The sequence below is a fragment of the Periplaneta americana genome, chromosome 1 (genome assembly GCF_040183065.1).
Source record: "Periplaneta americana isolate PAMFEO1 chromosome 1, P.americana_PAMFEO1_priV1, whole genome shotgun sequence".
Lineage (NCBI taxonomy): Eukaryota > Metazoa > Arthropoda > Insecta > Blattodea > Blattidae > Periplaneta > Periplaneta americana.
In genome coordinates, this window is record NC_091117.1 from 177,021,348 (window position 1) to 177,043,160 (window position 21,813).

The 21,813-nt window shown below is 36.7% G+C and overlaps 2 protein-coding genes across 6 annotated transcripts in view; one reads left to right on the top strand and one right to left on the bottom strand.

Annotated features, from left to right (window-relative positions):
* Positions 1 to 2,699: 2,699 nt before the first annotated feature.
* Positions 2,700 to 16,942, bottom strand: LOC138704768 (RNA-binding motif protein, X-linked 2-like). The gene is made up of 5 exons (XM_069832994.1): positions 16,714 to 16,942; positions 16,452 to 16,604; positions 12,442 to 12,571; positions 12,085 to 12,259; positions 2,700 to 6,069 (listed from the first exon to the last, which is right to left on the bottom strand). The coding sequence occupies exons 1-5, from the start codon at positions 16,725 to 16,727 to the stop codon at positions 5,336 to 5,338; spliced, it is 1,206 nt and encodes a 401-aa protein (XP_069689095.1). The 5' UTR covers positions 16,728 to 16,942; the 3' UTR covers positions 2,700 to 5,335.
* A 232-nt stretch (positions 16,943 to 17,174) lies between these two features.
* nmdyn-D7 (nucleoside diphosphate kinase homolog 7) overlaps positions 17,175 to 21,813 on the top strand; it is a 35,594-nt gene continuing 30,955 nt past the window's right edge. Inside the window, exons 1-2 of one of the 5 annotated variants that reach the window (XM_069832954.1) lie at positions 17,175 to 17,301; positions 17,403 to 17,459. In XM_069832954.1, the coding sequence (XP_069689055.1) occupies positions 17,299 to 17,301; positions 17,403 to 17,459 (60 nt within the window). In that variant the 5' untranslated portion in view covers positions 17,175 to 17,298. The remainder of the gene's footprint in view (positions 17,302 to 17,402; positions 17,460 to 21,813) is intronic. The other 4 variants (XM_069832964.1, XM_069832973.1, XM_069832981.1 and 1 more) reach the window with 4 other exon arrangements.

Sequence of the window (21,813 nt, forward strand, 5' to 3'; positions counted from 1 at the left end):
AGCTCTCACAATACCTACTTTGACACAACACATTCCGCATCGAAATTCATTTCACTACAGTGTAGACATTTACACCACGATTTTTTACCTCCCCTATCTGTTTGAAAATCATTTTCACTCTCATCAATATTAGAACTGTCTTTCTCAAGTTGAAACTCATGTTTGATGCCATCCAAAGCTATAATTTCGTTACGTCTCACGTTCCACGACAATAATCACCTGTATCACAGTCACTAAACTAGCATCACAGTCTAGTATGTAGTCACGAAGCTTGAGTTGTTGAGGATACTAAGGAACAATAGTCTGTGCCAGTACTATTTCGCATTGTCTGTGATGAGGCGATAGTAGCAATCCTAGTGATCAGCAACTATCTATGGATGCATATTGCCTACGTATTGAGCTTCGTGACTGTATATATACTACTGTGCTAGCAGACAGGTTCAATGACGTCATCACCGGTGGGGGTTTCGTTTTCGAGTTTTTCTTTATCCGAACGGATCCGCGTTTTCACTGAATATCTCATAATTAAAACCAACATTAGAATAGGCCAAAATGGCTGATCCAATTTCTATTTTTGTGTTGTATTCCCCCTTTAACTATCTTGGTTCCACTTGCAACAAATAAATATATTGGAAATAATAATATATAAATACTCGCCCCTTATCTTAGAGTTGGAAATTTCTATGATATTGTGTTACCAATGTATCTGCAGGACGTTCATTTTCTAAGGTAAAATTAAGGAACGACTTCAGATGTACATGTGTCGTTATTGCGCTATACTTCAGAATACCGCGTACTAAGTAATTATATATAAAGACTGTGCAAATTAAAAATAATTAAAAAGAAACATATTTTACTGATGGTACAAGGGTAGATAAATAAAAAGGTATAAAAAAAAAAAGAGATGTTCCTTGCACCAAAAATAAATAATTCAATAATGCAATACCGAGGACTTCAGAATACTGCGTAAGTACATACTGTATGTCATTATTGAATTATTTACTTTTGGTGCAAGGAACATCACTTTTTATGTACTTATTTATTTTATCCTTGTACCATCAATAAAAACATGTCTTTAATTATTTTTAATTTGCACATTCTTTGTACATAAGTACTTACACGCTATTCTGAAGTATAGCGAAAATTAATATTATTTTATTAAGAAATTGCATGGCAGAGATTGATATTGATGATATAATTGACGATTTTGCCTCCTCAAAGTGCAGAAATGTTCCTCTCTAGAGACTGGTTTTTAATGGAAATGTTAATAAATTTGTGGCTATGAGAGAAGTTCATCCGTGTTGAACATTAAAAAAAGATAATAATTTTTGTTATTTTTTACTCAAGGGCCCCAATTATTACTTTCGCAAGGGTCCCCTACATTCTTGATTCTGAAACTTGGACTCTCACTTCGAGAGAGGAACAGAGGTTAAGGGTGTTTGAGAATAAGATACTTATGAAAATATTTGGGGCAAAGAGGGATGAAGTTACAGGAGAATGGAGAAAGTTACACAATGCAGTACTGCACGCATTGTATTCTTTACCTAACCTAATTAGGAACATTATATCCAGATATTTGAGATGGGCAGAGCATATAGCACATATGAACGAATTCAGAAATGCATGTAGTGTTAGTTGGAAGACCTGAGGAAAAACGACCTTTGGGGAGGCCGAGACTGGATGGGAGGATATTTAAATGAATTTGAGGGAGGTGGGATATGATGCTAGGAACTGGATTAATCTAGATCAGGATAGGGACAGATGGCAGGCTTATGTGAGGGTGGCAATGAACCTCCTGGTTCTCTAAAAGCCATTTATAAATACATAAAGAATGTAACTCTCTGCTGGCTCGTTTTGACTTTGAGGAACTTTTCTGGAAGGTCATATGAATTTCTTCCACAACAGCATCTAAAAACTTTGCACTTGGTATGTTTACCCTATGTGGAAAGCAAACTATCCATTTCTTGCAGCATCTGTCCCATTTCTTAATCAATACATATAGCAGATGGGAATGTTGTGGGTTCGTCACAGTTCATGGAACAATGTTGCAAAAGCATTACGAACTTCAGGTCAGCAAGACAAAGAACACACAACACTTTCTGCTGAGGAGTCCACATGACTAACAATGTTGTGACTCTCTCATACAAAAAGTGACAATATGTACATGCACAATTCTATGCAAGTACATTTGGGTTAAGAGAAGTGCCACGAAATTTCTCCATAAAATTCCCAAATACAGTATATACCAGAATACTCTGCGCCATTGAATAATTCGCGCACTCTAATTTTAGCAGAGCAAATAATAACAATAAAAAATGGCTGGCAGTTGCGTTTCAAATAATGCACGTACCCCAGTTTTTTCTTTGCTAAATTCCGGAAGAAATATGTGTGGAGTATTCACATATATACAGTATTATTTTTGTTTTATTACATTCTTAAGCCAGACACAGTGTACAGCAGATGTCTGTAAGCAGAAATGGAACATTTGGACACCTATGAGTTTTTATGGTATCACAGTGAATATGTCCACAAGTAGACTTTTTGGGTAATCCACCATGTTCAGGAACTTAACATTTTCAATGGACTTGTATGTAGCTCCGAAACACTGAAGATGTTAAGTTCCAGGACACAGTGGAATACCCAAAAGTCTACTTCTGATTTACAACACCTTTAAGTTTGCTTCAGACTAAAAATTCATAGTTCACCTGTAAAATTTGACTATATTTTTATACTTCGAACTGTATGTTTACAGCAACATGGTCATACAAAACCAAATTAAATTAAATGAAAGTACAGTGAAACCTCTCCTTACGGACACTCCTCATATACGGACAGGTTTTTATGTCCCAATTGAAATAATATAGAAATAATGGTCAATTTAACTCTCGTTTACGGACACTCTCAGACATGGACACGGACAGCTGTTTCACAGCCCTAAAGCTTGCTTTATCTCCTGACTGCGGACAGAACTTGGATTTCAAGACCTAATGTGTTACAAAAATGGAAAATTTAGTTTTGAGAACTGTACAGAAATTCTTTAACATGAAAGAAGACAATAAAGGTCTCATAGGCTAGCACTAGCCCAGCCGGCTACCCCTTGTTAGCGCGAAGGGGGTGGATAAACAAAGTCATAAAATTTAACCTGTCTGATGGGTCCAAGATTTCCGCGATCGTGAAATTGTATTCGACACATGATGGGGGCTATATAGTAGGATTATTCTCTTCACTTCAATCAGTTGTTCTGCTTTGAGAGACATGGCACCTGAACGTAAAGGTCAAGTTGAAAACTGTAATTTACAATACTGCATAACTGTAGACCTGCATTTTCCTTTTTCAGTTTTATCTGCTGTAGTTCAGAGTTGCAAAGAATTTACTGTAGTACTGTATACTGCATTTAGAATTAAACTACAGTAATACATTTCATTTAAAGAGTGAAGGGATACATAATGCATATTATAAATTTACTGTTAGATTAGAGGGCCTCCCTCCCAATAAAGGACACCTCCCAGATGTGGACAGGTTATTACGTCCCTTCGATGTCCGTAAACGAGAGGTTTCACTGTAGTTCAATATAATAAATTATAAATTTGTTCCAATATATATTTAAAATAAGATAAAGCAAAACATGTTCACCCTTTTTAATTTACAGACAAAAATTATGAAATGACAAGAAACTAAATGTATGCTGTACTATAATAATGTTGCAAACATACTATATGAACACAGCTGACTTCAAAATATTCATGGGATGAACATCATAACAGAAAAATTAACACAATAGATAAGAATAATATACAAGGAAACTATAAAAATATTTTATATTGACACTTCTTTGTAACATACATACAAGAGGACATTTATCTGGCATATTTTCTATATCCTAAAACAAAAGTATAGTAAAATATGTCAGAAAGACATAATGGCATATTATGAAGAGGTATATCAAGTGTGGTATTTGTTCACCTCTATACTGTGCCTACTATTACTTTTCTCAATGCAGGTCCTGTACGAGGGGTAGTCATAAAGTTTTAATTATCACCTCGAAAAAATGAAGCTGCGACCAAGAAACTTGGTGATGGTGTTAGTCCTTTTCTACATATTCACCCTTCAATGCGACACATTTTTCCCAATGATGGATGACTTGACAGAGGTCTTGGTTGTAAAAGTCTGCATTTTGGCTGTTCAGGAAACGTTCCACCTCAAAAATCACCTTGTCGTCATTCTGGAAATGCCTGCCACACAATAGTTTCTTCATCCGAGGAAAGAGGAAGAAGTCACTGGGTGCCATATCAGGAGAATACGGGGGATGAGGCAAAATTTGACAGCCTAAAGAAGCAGCAGATGTGACTGTGTCCTGTGCAGAATGAGCTGGGGCGTTGTCATGAAGCAGAAGGACCCCCTTGGACAGCTTCCCGCGATGTTTCGTCTTGATAGCCTCCCATAACCTCGTCAGGAGATTTCGGTAGTATGCTCCTGTGATGGTTTGCCCCTTCTGAGCATAATCTGTCAGCACCACACCTTGGATGTTCCAAAAAACACTCAGCATCACTTTGCCCGATGATGGTTGGGTCTTCGCCTTTTTCGGCGGTGGTGAATCCACGTTAATCACCCCCCGTATTCTCCTGATATGGCACCCAGTGAATTCTTCCTCTTTCCTTGGATGAAGAAATCATTGCGTGGCAGGCATTTCCAGAATGACGACGAGGTGATTTTCGAGGTGGAATGTTTCCTGAACAGCCAAAATGTAGACTTCTACAACCAAGGCCTCCGTCAAGTCATCCATCGTTGGGAAAAATGTGTCACTTTGAAGGGTGAATATGTAGAAAAGGACTAACACCATCACCAAGTTTCATGGTCGCAGCTTCATTTTTTCGAGGTTATAATTAAAACTTTATGACTACCCCTGTGCAGCTGTGCTTAAAAGAAAAAAATCTAGATCACTAAATAGGACGAGAAGCGTGCGAAAACAAAATAATCGACCAATTTTATAATAATTACGAAGTACAAATGGAATGGTCTTGGTGAATTCCTCCGCTGAAAGACATATTACAATTTTAAACAATCTGCTTGATTCAGTATATGTTCAAATGTATTTATAAAAAATTTGTGTTCCTTCTTTGCTAAATATACTGATACAGAGCTCAACCTTTATTCGTACATAACAAATAAACAGAAGTAAAGGTATATAACGGATGATAACTTAAGAATTACCATTTTCTAGGATGCTAGTTCTGTGTATATTATTTGATACCCCTAATAAAACACAATACACAAAATTAGACCATAAATGGCAGTTATTTCGCAGACAAAACTACACAACTGCAGAAGCATTTATTCATTTCCTGTATCGTTCATGACCTCTTTCGTAACTTCTTTCCCAGCGTTTATCACGGTCTCTGTCCCTTGAAAATCGTTCTCTCTCCCTCACCCTGTCCCTCTCATAATCCCAGTCTCTTTCCCGTGGACGAAATCTATCACGAGATCTGTCTGCGACTCTCACTGCATTTCCATCTTCAGTTGTTTTCCATCTTCTGTCCTCGTGATCTCCTTCTCCACTTGCTCGTTCTGGCCTCCTGGATATGCTGTCATCACGCCCTGATGTTCCATTTTCTTGGTAGTGGTTTCTCTGCTCACTTTTGTGACCCTGAGACTCGTCATGTGCTCTTGTGGCTGATTCCTCTGGTCTGGCCTTTGCTGTATGTTCTTCACTTGCTTTTTTTGATGCTTTTCTAGTGTAGTTAAGTACAGCCTCAAGAGTTTTAATTTTCTCAACTAATTTCCGACGCTTCTCACGGGAATCCCTGATAGTCTCATTCTCAGTTGAACTGTCACTATCACTCACTGCAACTTTAGACTTCTTCTTGCGCTTTTTCCCACTTTTTTTACTTCTATGCTTATGTTTCTTATTACAATGACTCACTTCACTATCTTCACTGTTCTTACTGTCTGAGTCCGAATAAGAGTCTGAAATGTCACTGGAACTATCATCACTGCTAGACACTTGCTTTTTCTTCTTCTTCCTTTTCTTTTTCTTTTTTTTTGATTTTGTTTTAGACTTATCCTTCTTTTCTGAAAATGAAAACAAAAATATATTTTATTAATTCAGTAACTGTTACTAATTCAAGGCAGAAAGTCACAGAAGTAGGCAAGATGTCATAATAAATTATCGTTCATACAACAAACCACATTCAAAAAGTAAACAATTCATCACATATTAAACTTTGAGAGGACATCCACAACGGAAGAGAAATCACCAATGACTGATGTGAAGCTGTTGCACTTCCTCTTAACAACTGAAATAATGAAACTTGAGAAGAAATAGTATGCACAGTCACACTTTCTAAGATAATGAAAAATGATACTGATCTACCAGTAATAATGTTTCTCTCAATATTATAATTACTTTTCGGATGGCCCATCAGCTCAGTACGAACACAGAAAAAAAACTTTTGTAACATTTGTTTACATAAAAACGATTTTGGACTTGATGCTGAGTGGCATTTTTTGCTACAGCCCATGGTAAGAGTGCCTGCAGTGGTCTTGGAGGAACTGTAAAAAAATGGGCAATTATTTGATTTTGCACAAGAAAATATCCCAAACATTAATTTAAAATACTGCACACAACTCTAGAGTACAATGATAATGAGAGTCACCTGGCAACATGCTTTGATGATAAAACAAACTGTCCCTGGAACCCACAGATTTCATGTATTGATCCCAATTTCTGAAACAAAAATGAAGATAAAACCTTACTCCCAAAACACTGAAAAATCCATGGAAGAGCCTGTAATAACAGATGGTTTGACTGAAGATATGGAACAAATTGCATCTGGATTTGTCACTGTTAACTATGATGGTTCTTGGTGGCTTGCTTGTATCCTAGCAAAAAACCAAGAACCAGGAGAAATCAAAGTAAGTTTCTTACATCCTAAAGGACCTGTACCATTCCTTGACTACCAACAACCAAGCCCAGATATTTTGGATGTGAATACTGAAAATATTTTGAAAAAGGTTGACCTCAAGACCGTGACAGGAAGAACTTGCACACTCTCCAAAGAAAAGGTGATAGCATCTGCTCTGATACTAGAAAAAACAAAAGAAGAAATGTACATCTTTCCTGAATTTATATGAGTGTCATCTTAACTACATTGTACTGCTACACACCAGATAATAGATACATTTAAACCGCAATTTTTTTGTGAGATAGGAAATCTTATTTTTATCAATGATAGTTCGTGGATTAAAAACTTTTTTTCTACAAATCGATTTTTCAACTGCTTCTGTTCAATTTTTCCACCAGAATAGGTGTGTAGCAGGCAAGGTTTCTATGATTTATTATTTCTTAAGTTATAACATAGCATTACATGTTCAGATGGATATCAGAATTCCTTAGTCAAAGGTTCATCATCATCATCATCATCATCATCATCCTTCATGCATTACGAAATTGATTCCTGTAGCAGCTACTGAAATTGGTCTATCCATCTTTTGGCTGGTCTTCCAATATCTCTTCTTCCCCGAGGTTTATATTTCCAAAACTTATATAGTATCCTGTCCTCCTGCATCCTGAAATAAAACCATGCAGGTTGGAATGCTGAAAGGTGGCAACCCCACCGTCCAACTATATCTGCACAGCCCTCGTAAGGCGGTCAGATGAAATCTCAATTACTGGTAAGCTACAGAATAATGGACCCCGATCAAAGGTTCATTGCCACTAAATTCAATAACTCACTTTCTAGTTACAGACAAACATATTGAGGTCTACCTCAGCGCCTGTCCTCAGCACAACTTTATTCAATATTTATATAAATGACTTACCCTCCCTATTAGAGGAATCAAACATGAAAACAGCACTATTTGCAGATGATATAGTTTTGTGGACTTCCGGATCTTACATACATAGAGACAAAATTCAAAATTCTGCTCTTAAAGCTCTAAATCAACTACATGAATGGAATACATCAAATTTGATGATACTCAATTTAAGCAAAAGTAACTACCAAATATTTTCACTCCGTAAAAAAGAAAGAGAATTCAATATCCAATACAATGGCCAACACCTTCCTAGGACTTATGAATCCAAATATCTTGGAGTTATTTTAGATAGTAAGTTAACATGGAGCAACCATTTGAAATACATTTCTGAAAAAGCTCGTAAAAGATTCTCCCTTCTAAAAAGACTAGCAGGAAAGAAATAGGAATGCCCTAGGAATACTTTGAACACTACATACAAAATGTTTATACAGCCAGTGCTGACATACTGCGGAGAAATTTTAATTACTTCACCTTTCATAAACGACACAGAATATGTTCAAAACCAAGCTCTCAGACTCATTACTGGTGGAATCAAAACAGCTCCAATACATTCTATGAGATTCCTCACTAATATTGACAGCATCAAAATGACAATAGAAGAAAAAGCACTGATTCAATATGAAAAACTTATCAGATTACCAGGAAGCAATTGGCATTCATACAGTCCTCTCTGTAGATTGAAAACTCAAAAAAGTTTCATATCCATTGTTCAAGAATTAAAACAGAAAATCAATATCCCGAATTTAAAAGAAAACTTACAAATTAAACCATACCCTTTAACTCTATTAAATATAGAATATAATCTAAATTTAACAGAAGAAATACTGAAATCAGAAGTAAACACTGAAATTCTGAAACAATTGTCTTTAGAGACAATTAATATTAGGTACCCTCCACAAAACTGGCTTCATTTATACACTGATGGATCCTTGATCTCCAGAGAACAAGGTGCCAGTGCAGGTGTTACGTGCTGTCTCTTCTCACTTTATAGATCTCTTGGATATGGAACAACAAGTTTTGATGGTGAAATCTTTGCAATAAGTAAATGTCTCAGGAATCTTCTATGCCACATCAATAAATTTAAGAATGCAGTTATATTGTCAGACTCCAAAGCAGCTATTCTATCAATCGTCTCTAAACACACACCTTCATCTCAAACAGCAGAAATAACTAAAATGCTCTCTCAATTAATATCACTCAATAAAAGAATTGTATTCCAATGGATACCATCCCATTGTGGAATCCTGGAAAACGAGAATGCGGATGCTTTAGCAAAGAAGGGCAGCACTGCTACTTACAGACCTGTTACTAAATCTACGTATTACTCTGTGAAGAGATTTATTAAATCTACATACTTAAGAGTTCAACAAACAAAATTTGATAATTCAATCCCAAGGGAAAAAATGGAACTCTCTGCATCAAAATCCACAGTTAATTCCCGATTTACCACGAAAATCGTCTGTAGCTGCATTTAGATTGGCAACAGGCCATGATTGTTTGGCCAAACACCTGCATAGAATTGGAATATATCAGTCCCCTAACTGCCCACTGTGCAACTCAAACCAAGAAATGGATTCGGAACACCTCAAAATCTGTGCTTCAGTGGCTGGCCATGATAATATCTTTGAAAAATATTGGAGTGCAAGAGGTCAAATGACTTTATTGTCAAACGCCTGGCATTAGAAAACAACAACAACAACATTTTAAGCAGTGTATGATGATAAGTTAGACAGCTGATTATCCTCCCCCACCCATGTAGGAAAAGTCCTAAGGAATGTTGTTTAAGGAGTATGTTAGGACAAATCTGAAAATTTCTTAAACTGATCATACATATCATGTAAACTGATTGCTCATGCAATAGTATTTTTGGGCAATTATTTTCTTATGAACTCATTGTTTCATCATCAAATTCGGTATGCACTTAGACATTGTAATGAAGAATAACAATTTTTTGAAGGAAATAAAAAGGGATGTTTTTGAGATTTCCAAAAGTATACATTTTGAAATCATAAACTTAAAATTTCTTTTGCGTAAAACTGGGTTATGTTGTAAATTAAATTAAAGCCCATTAAAAGAACTTTATAAAATGGGCTCCAACAGAGCTCTCGTGTGCCAAAGGTTCAAGAGCTATGTGCATTTGTGTAATCGACAACTGCACAAAATTTCACGATTTTTTATAGTTTTTTAAGGTTAATAAAAGAACTAGTAGGCACAAAAATCTAAAATTTTGGATTTTTACTTATTTTTATGGGTACAACTTAGAAACGAAACATCACGGGAAACTGAGATATCAAATTTAAAAAAAAAAAAAAAAAAAAAGAAAAAAAAATTGACATGCAAAAAGCCAAATGCCACCAGGTTAGCCATTATGTTTGAGACAATCATTGCATATATAGGGTGCACAATGGACCAATATGGATCTGTTCCAGATTGAGCCTTCAAAAAATCTATACCAAAAACCTACAAAAAGACACGAATTCTCTAGGGTCCTCGTTCATTTTTCGTATAACTCTGCTGCAGGTTTTTTTCCCAGGGTTTCTCCTCAACTCATTAAAGAGCAAATTCTGGGGAACTTTCAGCATTGGATCCTGGACTCATTTCGCTGGAATTATCACCTTCACATCACTCAGATTCTAGATAATCATAGTATTGTAAAATAAACAATTAAAAAATAACAATAAAAAAAAATAGTCAAGATTATAAATATCACACTTGAAGTGCAACATACAAAAAGTCGAAGATCTTATATGAAAACCCAGAATTAACAACCCAAGGCCTGAGAAGATCAGTAACTGCCACATTCTGAATGGCTAATGGCCACGACTGTCTCATCTTACACCTTAACGGACTAAAAATGTTATCTTCTCCAACCAGCTTTTATGTAACAGTGAAGATAATATGAATGAAAAATATCTGTCATTTTGCTCTGCCATCTCCAATGAAAGCCACCGCATTGTTTCTAATTAAAGGAAGGCTTGACTGCTAATGCAGTGCATTGAAAAACAGCTAGTTCTGCAACATTTTTTTTCTTTATCTGTTAATGTCGTCATAGCCTTCGGAATTGTAGATACCACATATTATATTGAATCCTGCATTTCTAGTTTCCATGATAATGACTATGTGGTCTGCAATGCCTCTTCTGTAACAGATTTCCATTGCATATCTTAAAGATTAAACCTATGGCTGTCGCATAACATGTTTTCACATCAGAAAGTGTATGGTAAAGGAACTACGGGCTGCAAGGCTACAAAGTGTAAAATGGTACACAGATTTTACAGAAGGAAGAAACAACCTGGAAGATAATGCACAAACTGGTTGACCTAGAACAGTGAGAACAGAAAACAAAAATTACAAGATTCAACATGCTATATGTAAAAATTGTTACAGCAATATATTATGTCTATGTTGACAGAAGTGTTCTGCAATTGGGGGAAGATTACTGTGAGATGGATTTGCATAAGGTGCAACAACTATCACGTACTTCTATCTGAAAAGACAGTTTGCCAATCTCAACGAATCAAAACATAAAGAGAACAGAATACAAATTGATATTACGAGGGACGTCCATAAAGTACCTTTCCCACTCGTCCCACAGCTAGCAAACCATATGTTGCGCGAAGCTACTGTGTATATGTGATAGAGTAATGTCCTGGCATGGCGCATGCGCTGGCGGAACTTCCCGAGTGCTCTCAGTAGCTTCGTTGCATTGGTTGAAGATGGGCGTTCCTATTCCAGCTCCTGCCGCGTGAAGTGCGGTCAGTGATAAAGTTTTTGAATGCACAGGGCATAGCACCGATTGAAATTAATCATCAGCTGTGCCAGGTCTATGGACCTAACGTCATGAGCAAGCAGATGGTGCACTGCTCCACAAGGACGTCTGTGATGATGGTTGGCCTCCCACTGCGCTCGTCATGCACATTTTGGCATCCTGCTGAATCTGTCTACAGCAGCAACGCACCATCTGCTTGCCCATACACCTGACACAGCTGATGATCAATTTCAATCGGTGCTATGCCCTATACATTCAAAAACTTTATCACTGACCGCACATCATGTGGCGGGAGCTGGAATAGGAATGTCCATCTTCAACCAATGCAACGAAGCTACTGAGAGCACTCGGGAAGTTCTGCTAGCGCATGCGCCATGCCAGGACATTACTCTATCACGTACACGCAGTCACTTCGCGCAACATATGGTTTGCTAGCTGTGGGACGAGTGGGAAAGTTACTTTATGGACGCGCCTCATATAAGATAATCAAGATAGTCTACCTTTCTTAATCTTGACTGTCTCCTCTACACCTTGCTTCTCTGGAAGAGCACTAGTTACAGGAGTGGACGCACAACCCTCAGTACGAAGCTTTCTTGTTTCATCATCCAGTTTGTCAGAATCTTTAGGTGGCTTATAATTTGAGACATGGTCTACACGTATTGTGCGGCCAAGCACCTAAAAAATATGACAACACCATGTCAGTTTTTTTTTAATTATGCTATGCTGTCAATGTAAGTGAAGTTTTATTACCAAAGAATGAGAAATAACTATAGAAACTATAGAGATAAAATCCTTTCTCTCTCTTAATATATGATTGTGCAATTTACATTTAATTATGCTTATCAAAATAAACATACTTTGATTCCATTCAGGTTATCAACTGCTAAAACAGTACTACGTTGATCTTCATAACACAGGAAGCAAAATCCTTTAGATTTGCCTGTGCCTTTTTCACGTACTAAATTCAAATTGACAACTTCACCATACCTGAGAACAAGAAGAAAGTAATCGTAGTAGTTACAATATAAGTTTCTATCACAAAGAAAATAAAATCAAAACAAAAACAAAATAAAAACACTTCAGAGGAACACTTCGAGTTTTACACCATGTGTTTGGACTCTAGGGCAAGGTTTTAAAAATTTTATGGCGATTCATCAGTCAGGCGAAAATTTCAACTAGTTAACATGGTCGAACTATAGAAGGGCAATTCAAAAATAAGTTTTTTCTTTTTTCTATTTTCACTCGTCACAGACGAGAAGAATAAGGTTCATTATGCCTGGGCCAATTTCATTGAAATAAAGGTCTAAACATATGGTGTAAAACCCAACATTTTTTTCTTGTTAATACAATTATCAATTATCATTATCCTTTTATTTTCCAAGTTCCATCTGCCAATTAGCTGTTCGGTCTACTTTAGGCGTTACCTTAAGAAATTTACAACATGCACTTGTTAAAACATCTAACTGTTGTGGAATTCTAGATTTTCTTAAATTTATGATACCAGTACCTGACTTCCAATTAAAGGAATATTGATACAAATATTCCTCTCACAAATCTGACTACAAATTACAGACTTTGATATGAATTTTCAAAACAGGTGAGCAGACTGTGAATTTTATGAAGGTGTAAAAAAAAAAAAAAAAGTGCAGTTATAGTAGCAGTATGATTAAAAATATAATGGGATTAAATTCCCTGTCCATTTGTGACAACTACATCAAATATCTAGTTATCCTGAGATGAGAGTGATATTGCTCACACAAACCAATATTATAACATTCTAATATTCCTTCTATAAATATTTTTATCGCAAATTTTTTTCAAAGAAAAATGCGAAATGCTGTGGTCTCTGATAATGGACTAATAGGTGGAATGCACAAGTGTCGACATCTATTAAGGAAAAACGAAATCTGGTAGTAATACTACCTCCTGTCACCCTTTCTTATCTCAAATCATCGATCTATTTAGTCTCAAACAAAATGGGGGAAGCAATATGAAAGCTTTCTATTAAAAAGTCTCCAAGAATATGCTTCCACTCTCCATCTCATATCTGATAAACTATTGGGATGCCACATAAATTGACTGTACATTAGATGACTCGCATGATAGAATATATAGCTAGAGGATTTGATCTGTTACAGCATAATTACATTATTTGTTGGTAATGAAAAAGACTATGATATTATACGGCATAATAGTAATTTAACACACATTATCAAACTTAAAATTCCATAAAATATTGTAAGTATTATGTGTAAGTTGTCCATCTGATCTTGTCCAATAGATTTGAAGTACACCACACGTTCTAAGATGGTCCCAATTCATTATGACATCTTCATTACACAGCATGCAATTTGGTGAGACTATTATTTTCATCTGTAGATGTTCTTCCAAACAGTGACGATGTGTTGTTACACAATGGTCTGTCATGATGTTGAAGGGCATCCTCTGTGTGGTGTATAGGGGAAGGTCAATGATCAGCTAGGTCCGATGGACCCACTGACCAATGGCAGGTGTGGTCCTCCATTCATATTGAGGGTTGTGAATGGGTGATATGATCGCCAAAACATAAAAAATGGCACTCATTTTAAAACGGTCATAATACTGCTAAAAGAATGGAATTGAGCGCACATATTTTAATTTCTTTATTTGCAGTAATTGCTTATTTAATGTTTTGTACCAGTGTTTTAATAATCTGTAGTACCTCCATTGTAGCAATTTTGGGCTTGTCTTCATTTGAAACCAATTATGGGTGAGAGAATTGTGAATTTTGCTGCACTTCAGTTTAAATCGAGTTCACATACATGAACTTATGCAAATCATGGATATGCATAGATCAAATTCAACACATTTCGTCCAAGTTATTATGAAATCAGTTGTGGATGTAGCTCTAGAATTAACTAACCATCCCATATTTATCATCTCGTCTCATGTGAAAAATTACTTTTTCCATTACTCCTGAAGAGTTTATCAAGCCATTGTGTATGTGCCCTATTTAGACTCTCATTTCATAGTTGAAGCAGTGTTCCTTTAACCAAAATAGAGGAGCTTACAACTTATTGAGTGAAACTCAATCAACATGGAGAATATTACTTGATTCAGGTTTCTCTGAACATGTTACTCGTATCAGAAAAGTGGAACATTTGAAACAAGTGCAGAAGCAGAGTGCTGGCACGAGTTGTCTACCAGAGTTTGGAATAAAATGTTTAATTGATCTTCTGGCAGAATTAAAAAATTTCAGTAAACTTCACCCCTGCGGTGGCTCAGTGGTCAGACCTCTGGCCTGTCACCCAGGCGGCCTGGGTTCGAGTCCCTGTCAGGTCTGAGATTTTTCATTAAAAAAGCCATAGTGACACTTATGGCGGACAAGGTCGCAGTTGGGATTTTTCTCGGGGTTCTCCCATTTCCCCATATTAGGCATCTACCGTATATCATTCCATAGTATTCCCCGTTTGCGGCTGACGACGCACAGAGGTGACTGCCTAGGGATGTTGGCTGCTCGAAACCTGGGTACACAGCAAACCTTAGTGTAATCAGCCAGTGTGGGTTTGGGACTGCGCCTAGCTTGAGGGTTAGTACAATAGATCGTAACAGGTCGCAATGCCGGGATATAGTGCCCCCCTCCCGTAAATTCCATTTCAATTCCATCGCCAAAGTAATAAATAATTACAACCATTGCGACTATTTTTGTAAAAGACGATTTATTTTTCTGGACCAAAATTACAACTCCAAAGTGGCCAATCCACTTTCACGAAGATTGACAAAACTTCTTTTCAGCAGTGGCTAAAGCCACTGAAATCTGCCTTGCTGTCCCTAACAGGCTACTACATGTTCAGGTAAATGATTTTTCAGCAAGATAGTTAAAGATTAGTTGCGTTAAACTATGGACAAGAACGACTAAATGAAAATGTATGTATGCTTAGCCTTCATATAAAACGTGCTGTTTTCAAGATGTTTGCAGTTTGTCTTTCAAGAATAACAAGAATGCTTTTTACATTAAAAATATTATAATTTATAAAGTATTTTTATTGGAACTTAAATTAACTTAAGTTCTCATCCCCGAATGGGAAAAATTCTGCAGAGCCCATAACAATGGGGCTCCTATCACTGACAGTAGGTCTAACTTATTTGTCACAAATGTAGGCTATTCCCTCATAAAATTATTTCCATAACGACGTTATATCAACTGTAAACTTACTAGAATATTTACCGTCGATGATATATGGAGAGATGAGACCGCAGATTTGTTAGAGATTACTTGACTTTCGTCTTATACTAGCTGAGGAAAACCTCGGAAAAAACCTAACCAGATAATCAGCCCAAGCGGAAATCGAACTCGCACCCGAGCATAGTTTCGGATCAGCAAGCAAATACACTATCACCTGAACTACGCCGGTCCCGGGCAATAAGGCTGTGTTAACAGTACCGGTAGTAACAATGGCACGGTGAAACGAGTCCGTGGTGCAATGACATTAGTGCAGGGGGACGAATAGTGGAGTGGCGAGAAGGGAGGCTGTTAAGTGTTGCTGGGACTCCGTGACGGTCGTTGTAGTGTACACAAACTTGCAAAGGAAATAATGTGCCATCTTCATACCTTCGCTGGGATTGTGTTGTGTCATATAAGAGTTCCGTTCAGCCTCAATTGGGAAACGTAAAATCGACACAAGTGAATAGTAGTTTTACTCTCTACTTGCAACACATCTATAACTATAATTATTTTTATTCTGAAACTTTCATATTACCGAACATGCAAAAAACGAATTAAGGTGGTTAAACACATAACTACTTTCCATTTAGGGCCTCACTACAATTATAGTAACATTACAAAGCGGTATAATTTCCATGCACCCTATTTTTGAACATTACTTACTGTGAGAAAACACATATTACGTCGCCTTCTGTTAAATCGTACGGTAAACCTCCAATGAAAATCCAGGCACTATTCTTATACTGGTCGTGCCAAGAAGTTTTCAGATTTCTTTTCAATTCAAGTTCACTTAGCTTCTTGACATTCTTTACGTTACTGAAAATAAAACAAGAAATTATATAGCATATTTTATATTAAATGAACACTTAATTGATGCGTGATGCAAACATAGCACAAAGTTATGAATCCCTGAAACTATACTTACGTCATAGGATTCATAATGCTGACTTTAAATGTAAATCCTGCGTGCAATCTTTGTTACGTTCTATAAATACTATATAATTCACACCAAACATAACTACCGGTACATGTTTTATCAACACTCAATAACCATTACACCATTTTAGCCCACAAACCCTATTAATGTATTAAATCAGAAATTGCTTTGAAAAGTAAAGTTATATTCATGGATTAAATATACGTATTCATGCACAGGCTGCAGGTTGAACAACGTAAATCTATCGGTATGAAAATACCTCGATCAATTGAATTATTTAAATTTATCCTTGCAGACCTATCAGACTATTGTAAATAATTAAACACAAACTGCAACCATTGCAAACTAATAATTTACAATGACTAAGTTTAATAAAGTCTAGTCTCATTATGAATAATTGGTTTATTGAAATTTGATATACTGATGAATTTTTATCAGTTACTATTGGTGTTACTGATTGTTTATATGAAGGCAGATTGCGCCTTTATTATGTAATATTGTAATATAGTGCTTTTGCTGCGATTTATAAATGTTGGTTGATAGGTTGAATGAGGTTTTCTAAAATTTGTTACGATGGTAAGTCGCCGCTTCTAAATTTAATATTGTAAATATGATATATTATTTTCGAAAATGTAGGTGACATTACACTTACTGTATATATTTATTTTCCCCCACAGAGTAATCGCATGCAGCACCTCTACGTAGTGGTTTGTTTAGCAATTTTGTTGAATCAGGTTAGCCTTTTCGTATTTATTTTAAAGTGTTTTTCTTTTGTGGGTGTTAACAATCAAGTGACTTGTCTTGTTTGTTACCAAGAAGATTCTGTAATTCAAAACCGAACGAATATTCCTGGAGACTTGTAAAAGTTGAGCTTTCACATAGCTATAAAATACTGTACACTTGGTACAGTGTGCCTATAATAGAAGATAATAGTGTGTCACACTCTGTTCAGATAATCTTATGCATGACGGTCGCATATTATGGCAGAGTGGAGGAAATACTGCATGCAGATCACGAAATGGTCCATGCGAGCTACGCAACCCTGTTAGCTGCTACCATTGACAGAATCAAACGTTAACCTAAGAATGTACTTATCAACTGAGTAGTGACAATATTTGCAGGCTTATTAATACCAACTATGAGATATGAGTATGGCTCCCGCCCACGTACTTTGCTTCTAATATTTTTACTTCCTCTTCCCCTGTCATGTCTCTTATAGCTCACATGGACCATTTCGTGAACTGTGTGCACTTTGAGTGTGTTGTAGTGTATCTTAGGGTATTATTCCAGAAAAGCTACACCAAAAGAAGCTTCCTCCCTTTTTACTTCAGTGGCTGTGTCACATGCATATAGTTGCACGTTGCAGCCACAAAACACCTTCTTTCAACGTAAATGTCGTTTGTTACTTGTCTGTGTATTCCAGGGGCGTATTTTGCGGGCTACCGGCGGTAGCCCAAGGAAATTACAAAAGAAAAAGTTTATAATATAACATAATGTAATAATTTTGTATTATTAGTTTTACCATAGTAATTAAAATTAAAGTAATTGTTAGATATATTTTGTGTAATAATAGGGTCAGCGGTAGCCCAAACCCTTTAACCAGTATACGCCTCTGGTGTATTCATATGCAGTCTTAACATAGGCCTATGTACGGCACGCCAGTTTCACTGCACAATCTTCTCCCCTCCAAGCATGGCTCCGACCATCTCGTCTTCCACTTCCCTGACACAATGTAGCCTGCTCACACGTCACAACTCCGTCCAGGGAAAGTACTCGTCTCGTACGAAAACAGTCATTTTTATTCACGGATTTATAGAACTACTGTAGCTTAATGTAAAATAGTGTCATGGGATTCCGCTTTGCCGTTCATATGGTCCCATAAATTTGTTGGACACTTCATCCTGATTCAAATGATTAAGCATTAAGTATCGTAGCTTTCTATTTAGGTCATTAACAAAAAAAAAAAAAACTTACTTAAAAATCTTGTGTACATTTCTAGCTATTTCATGAAAAAGAAACTTTTTAATGGTAAATTTCAATATAAATATTCAAAAAGGCTATCAGATTAGTCGTGTTGTGTCTATGTCAACAAAAGAATTGTTTTCATAGCAATTGACTGTTAATAAAAGATGCTGCAACATGTTTTCAAGTGATGAGTATGTTGATGTGATATTTATAGAGAGTAACTGGAAAAATAACGAGATAGCACAAGGTCTTACAGAAGCAGATTGTGAGAGAGGTTTTACTTTTGCTTTTGAAGTACTGTAATGATTAAAATAGATGATTATCCCAGCTTCCTATGTAAAGTTTTGTGGACAGATTGAGCAAGATTTCATAACAATGAGGTAGTGAATCGCCATAATGTACACTACTGGGCTGCAGAAAATCCCCATTGGGTGCGGAAAACCAATCATTAAGAAGTGTGGGGTAGTAAATGTATGCTGTGGCATTTTAGATGAACGCTTGTTATGTTCATACTTTTATTAAGGAACTATAACAGCCTCCATAATTATAGGCTATCTACAGTTTCTTCAGAATTTTCTAGTTGACTTCTTGTCAGAACTATCTCATTCAGGACAGATTTGAATGTTCTTTCCACAGAATGGTGCGCCAATACACAATGCAGCAGTTATTTTTGAATATCTGAACAAGGAAATCCCACAAAGATATATTGAAACCAATTGACCAGTAAAATGGCCAGCACGCTCCCTAGATAAGACACCATTACTTAACCATTAGATTTCTTTTTATGAGCAAACTTAAAATCAGATGTCTATGATACACAGCCAGAAAAACTAGAGAATCTGCAAAACGGGATTTTGGAGGAATGCACACGTATTCCTTCCGAAGTACTTCATAATGTCACAAGAATACATACAAAAAAGAATTTCAAAAGATTTACTGCAGTTCATGAAAAGCCTAAAAGGTGATCAAAATGAGTACCTGGTGCCTGGGGATAGGCCTATAACTGAGTTCCCAAAGGAACATAAATATTGAGAGACCAGGAAGACCAGTTGCCCGAAATAATGGGCTTCCAGCTCTGGGCCAGTCACCTACCTTGTGTAAAGCTGATTCAGAGAAATAAAATGGACCTCTGAAAAGAGCTTGCAAAGCACCTGGTAACAAGATAATTGAAGTGGTTTGGCATGCCACAAGAGTTCAAGTTAAAAGGAAAATAAAGCAGTTTGTAGAGGCTCATCCAGAAGGAAGAGGCTGAGAGGGAGACCCCAGGAAACATTCAAAGACTGAATCATAAAGTTGGAGGAAAAAAGGGAAGTTAATGGCTGAGATGCAAGCAGTTAAAAGAACAGGAAAATATGGAAAGAGTTTTTGCAGAGGACCTCCTGATGCTTTAATCGCCCTTACGGGGATGAGAAAGAAGAAAAAACATTGCAGAAGAGGGGAAGCAATTTGAATATTTGTATTGAAATTTATATTTTCAAATATATTTTTTTACGAAATATCGGTAGCTAAAAATGTACACATGATCTTTAAATTTTGTTACAATGGTTTCACAGGCTATCAGCTGAGTTGACACGAGGAAATGTTCCTAGCTTTCTGCTGCTGACTCTGACACCATCTTCAGGGTTACTGATAGCCTAGATCATATATGTAACAGATAATTCCTTGCTACGTTAAAATCGGCAGCACTTTGAAGAGAACAACCACCAGGATCGCCACCCGTCCGCCGTAAACGAACATGAGATGGCAGCACAGTCGCTAATGCAATTCAAATGGGAATTATGACGTGACTCCTTATGTAACAACTAGATGGCAGCGTAGTAAACCTGACAAAAGTTGTTAACCTGAAAGCCTATAAGCCCGACATATCTGTTACATATATGATCTAGGCTGATAGTAGTGGTCAGAAAGTCGTCTCTTATAGTCGGATTGTGTCAGGTGATCCGGGATTAGCTAGCTGTTCAACCGATCTGGGGCTGGGGAATATGTGTTTTCATGCAGTTTGCCATTTCGCCAGGGTTTCTGGTGTGCTGTATGGCGGATGACGAGCTGTGTTCTGCCGGTTGGGATAGGTGGTCATTCTTGGTCCATGATTCTCCTTTTTTTTCACGGGGTTGTATGTGTGCGACGGTTTGAGCTGGTTCAAGGCTAGAGTCCATGCCTGGCTGAGTTGCAGTCCGCCATCCCTATTGAAGTTGTTCTTCTCCAGTTTGGTCTCAATAGCCTCATTGATTATTCATTCCCAACCAGCAGAACACAGCTCGCCGCCTGTGAAACATCACACCAGAAATCCCTGCGAAATGGCAGACCACATGAAAACACATATTTCCCGGCCCTGGATTTGTCGAACTGCTAGCCATTTCTGGATCTCCCGACTATAAGAAGAGACGACTTTCTGACCACGACTATCAGTAACCCTGAAGATGGCTGCAGAGTCAGGAGCCGAAAGCTCGGAACATTTCTACGTCTTAACTCGGCTGATAGCCTGTGAAACCATTATAACGAATCAGTGCCGAGAAAGCCACAAATCATACATGATCTTTAAATTGTTTTTGTTTTATTAATGACCTGAATACAAAGCTATGGTAGGCCTACTGCATGCTTATATTATTTCAGTCAGGATGAAAAATGAAACAAATTTATGGGATGAAATACAGAATGTTGCATAAAAAAGACATAACTTGGTGTTACTACAAATTTCTGTAAATAATTGCCAGTTAGTCCAAACTAAGCTTTGGTCAATCCTATGATGTAAATGCAAGGCTCTGTCTTCAATACATCATTAGAAAGACTGTGCATATTCACTGATCCATTTGTAGAAATGCTTCTCTTATTAGTGTTATTATTTAAGTTTTCCTTACTAAACTATTCTCTGTTTTAGAAAAGTTATGTATGACATGTGCGAAAGATTCTTTTAATATTTAATTGTAAGAAATGAGATGGGAAATATAGGTATTTTTGTTCTAAATTATTATGGATAATGGTTGAATACAAATCTTACTGTGTAAAATATTGTTGTAAATAAAGAATGTTTTACAGCCAGTAACAACACAGTTTAATTAAATTGTAAATAATATGAAATTTCAAATAATAATATTCTAAACATAATAATTTAAGTCTATTTCA

Bases quoted from the DNA above. Each gene is read 5' to 3' on its own strand.
- LOC138704768 (XM_069832994.1), bottom strand. The intron at 12,572-16,451 runs GTAAGTAATGTT...TCTTGTTCTCAG, and splicing joins GTAATATGTGTTTTCTCACA to GTATGGTGAAGTTGTCAATT. The intron at 12,260-12,441 runs GTATGTTTATTT...CATATTTTTTAG, and splicing joins ATAACCTGAATGGAATCAAA to GTGCTTGGCCGCACAATACG.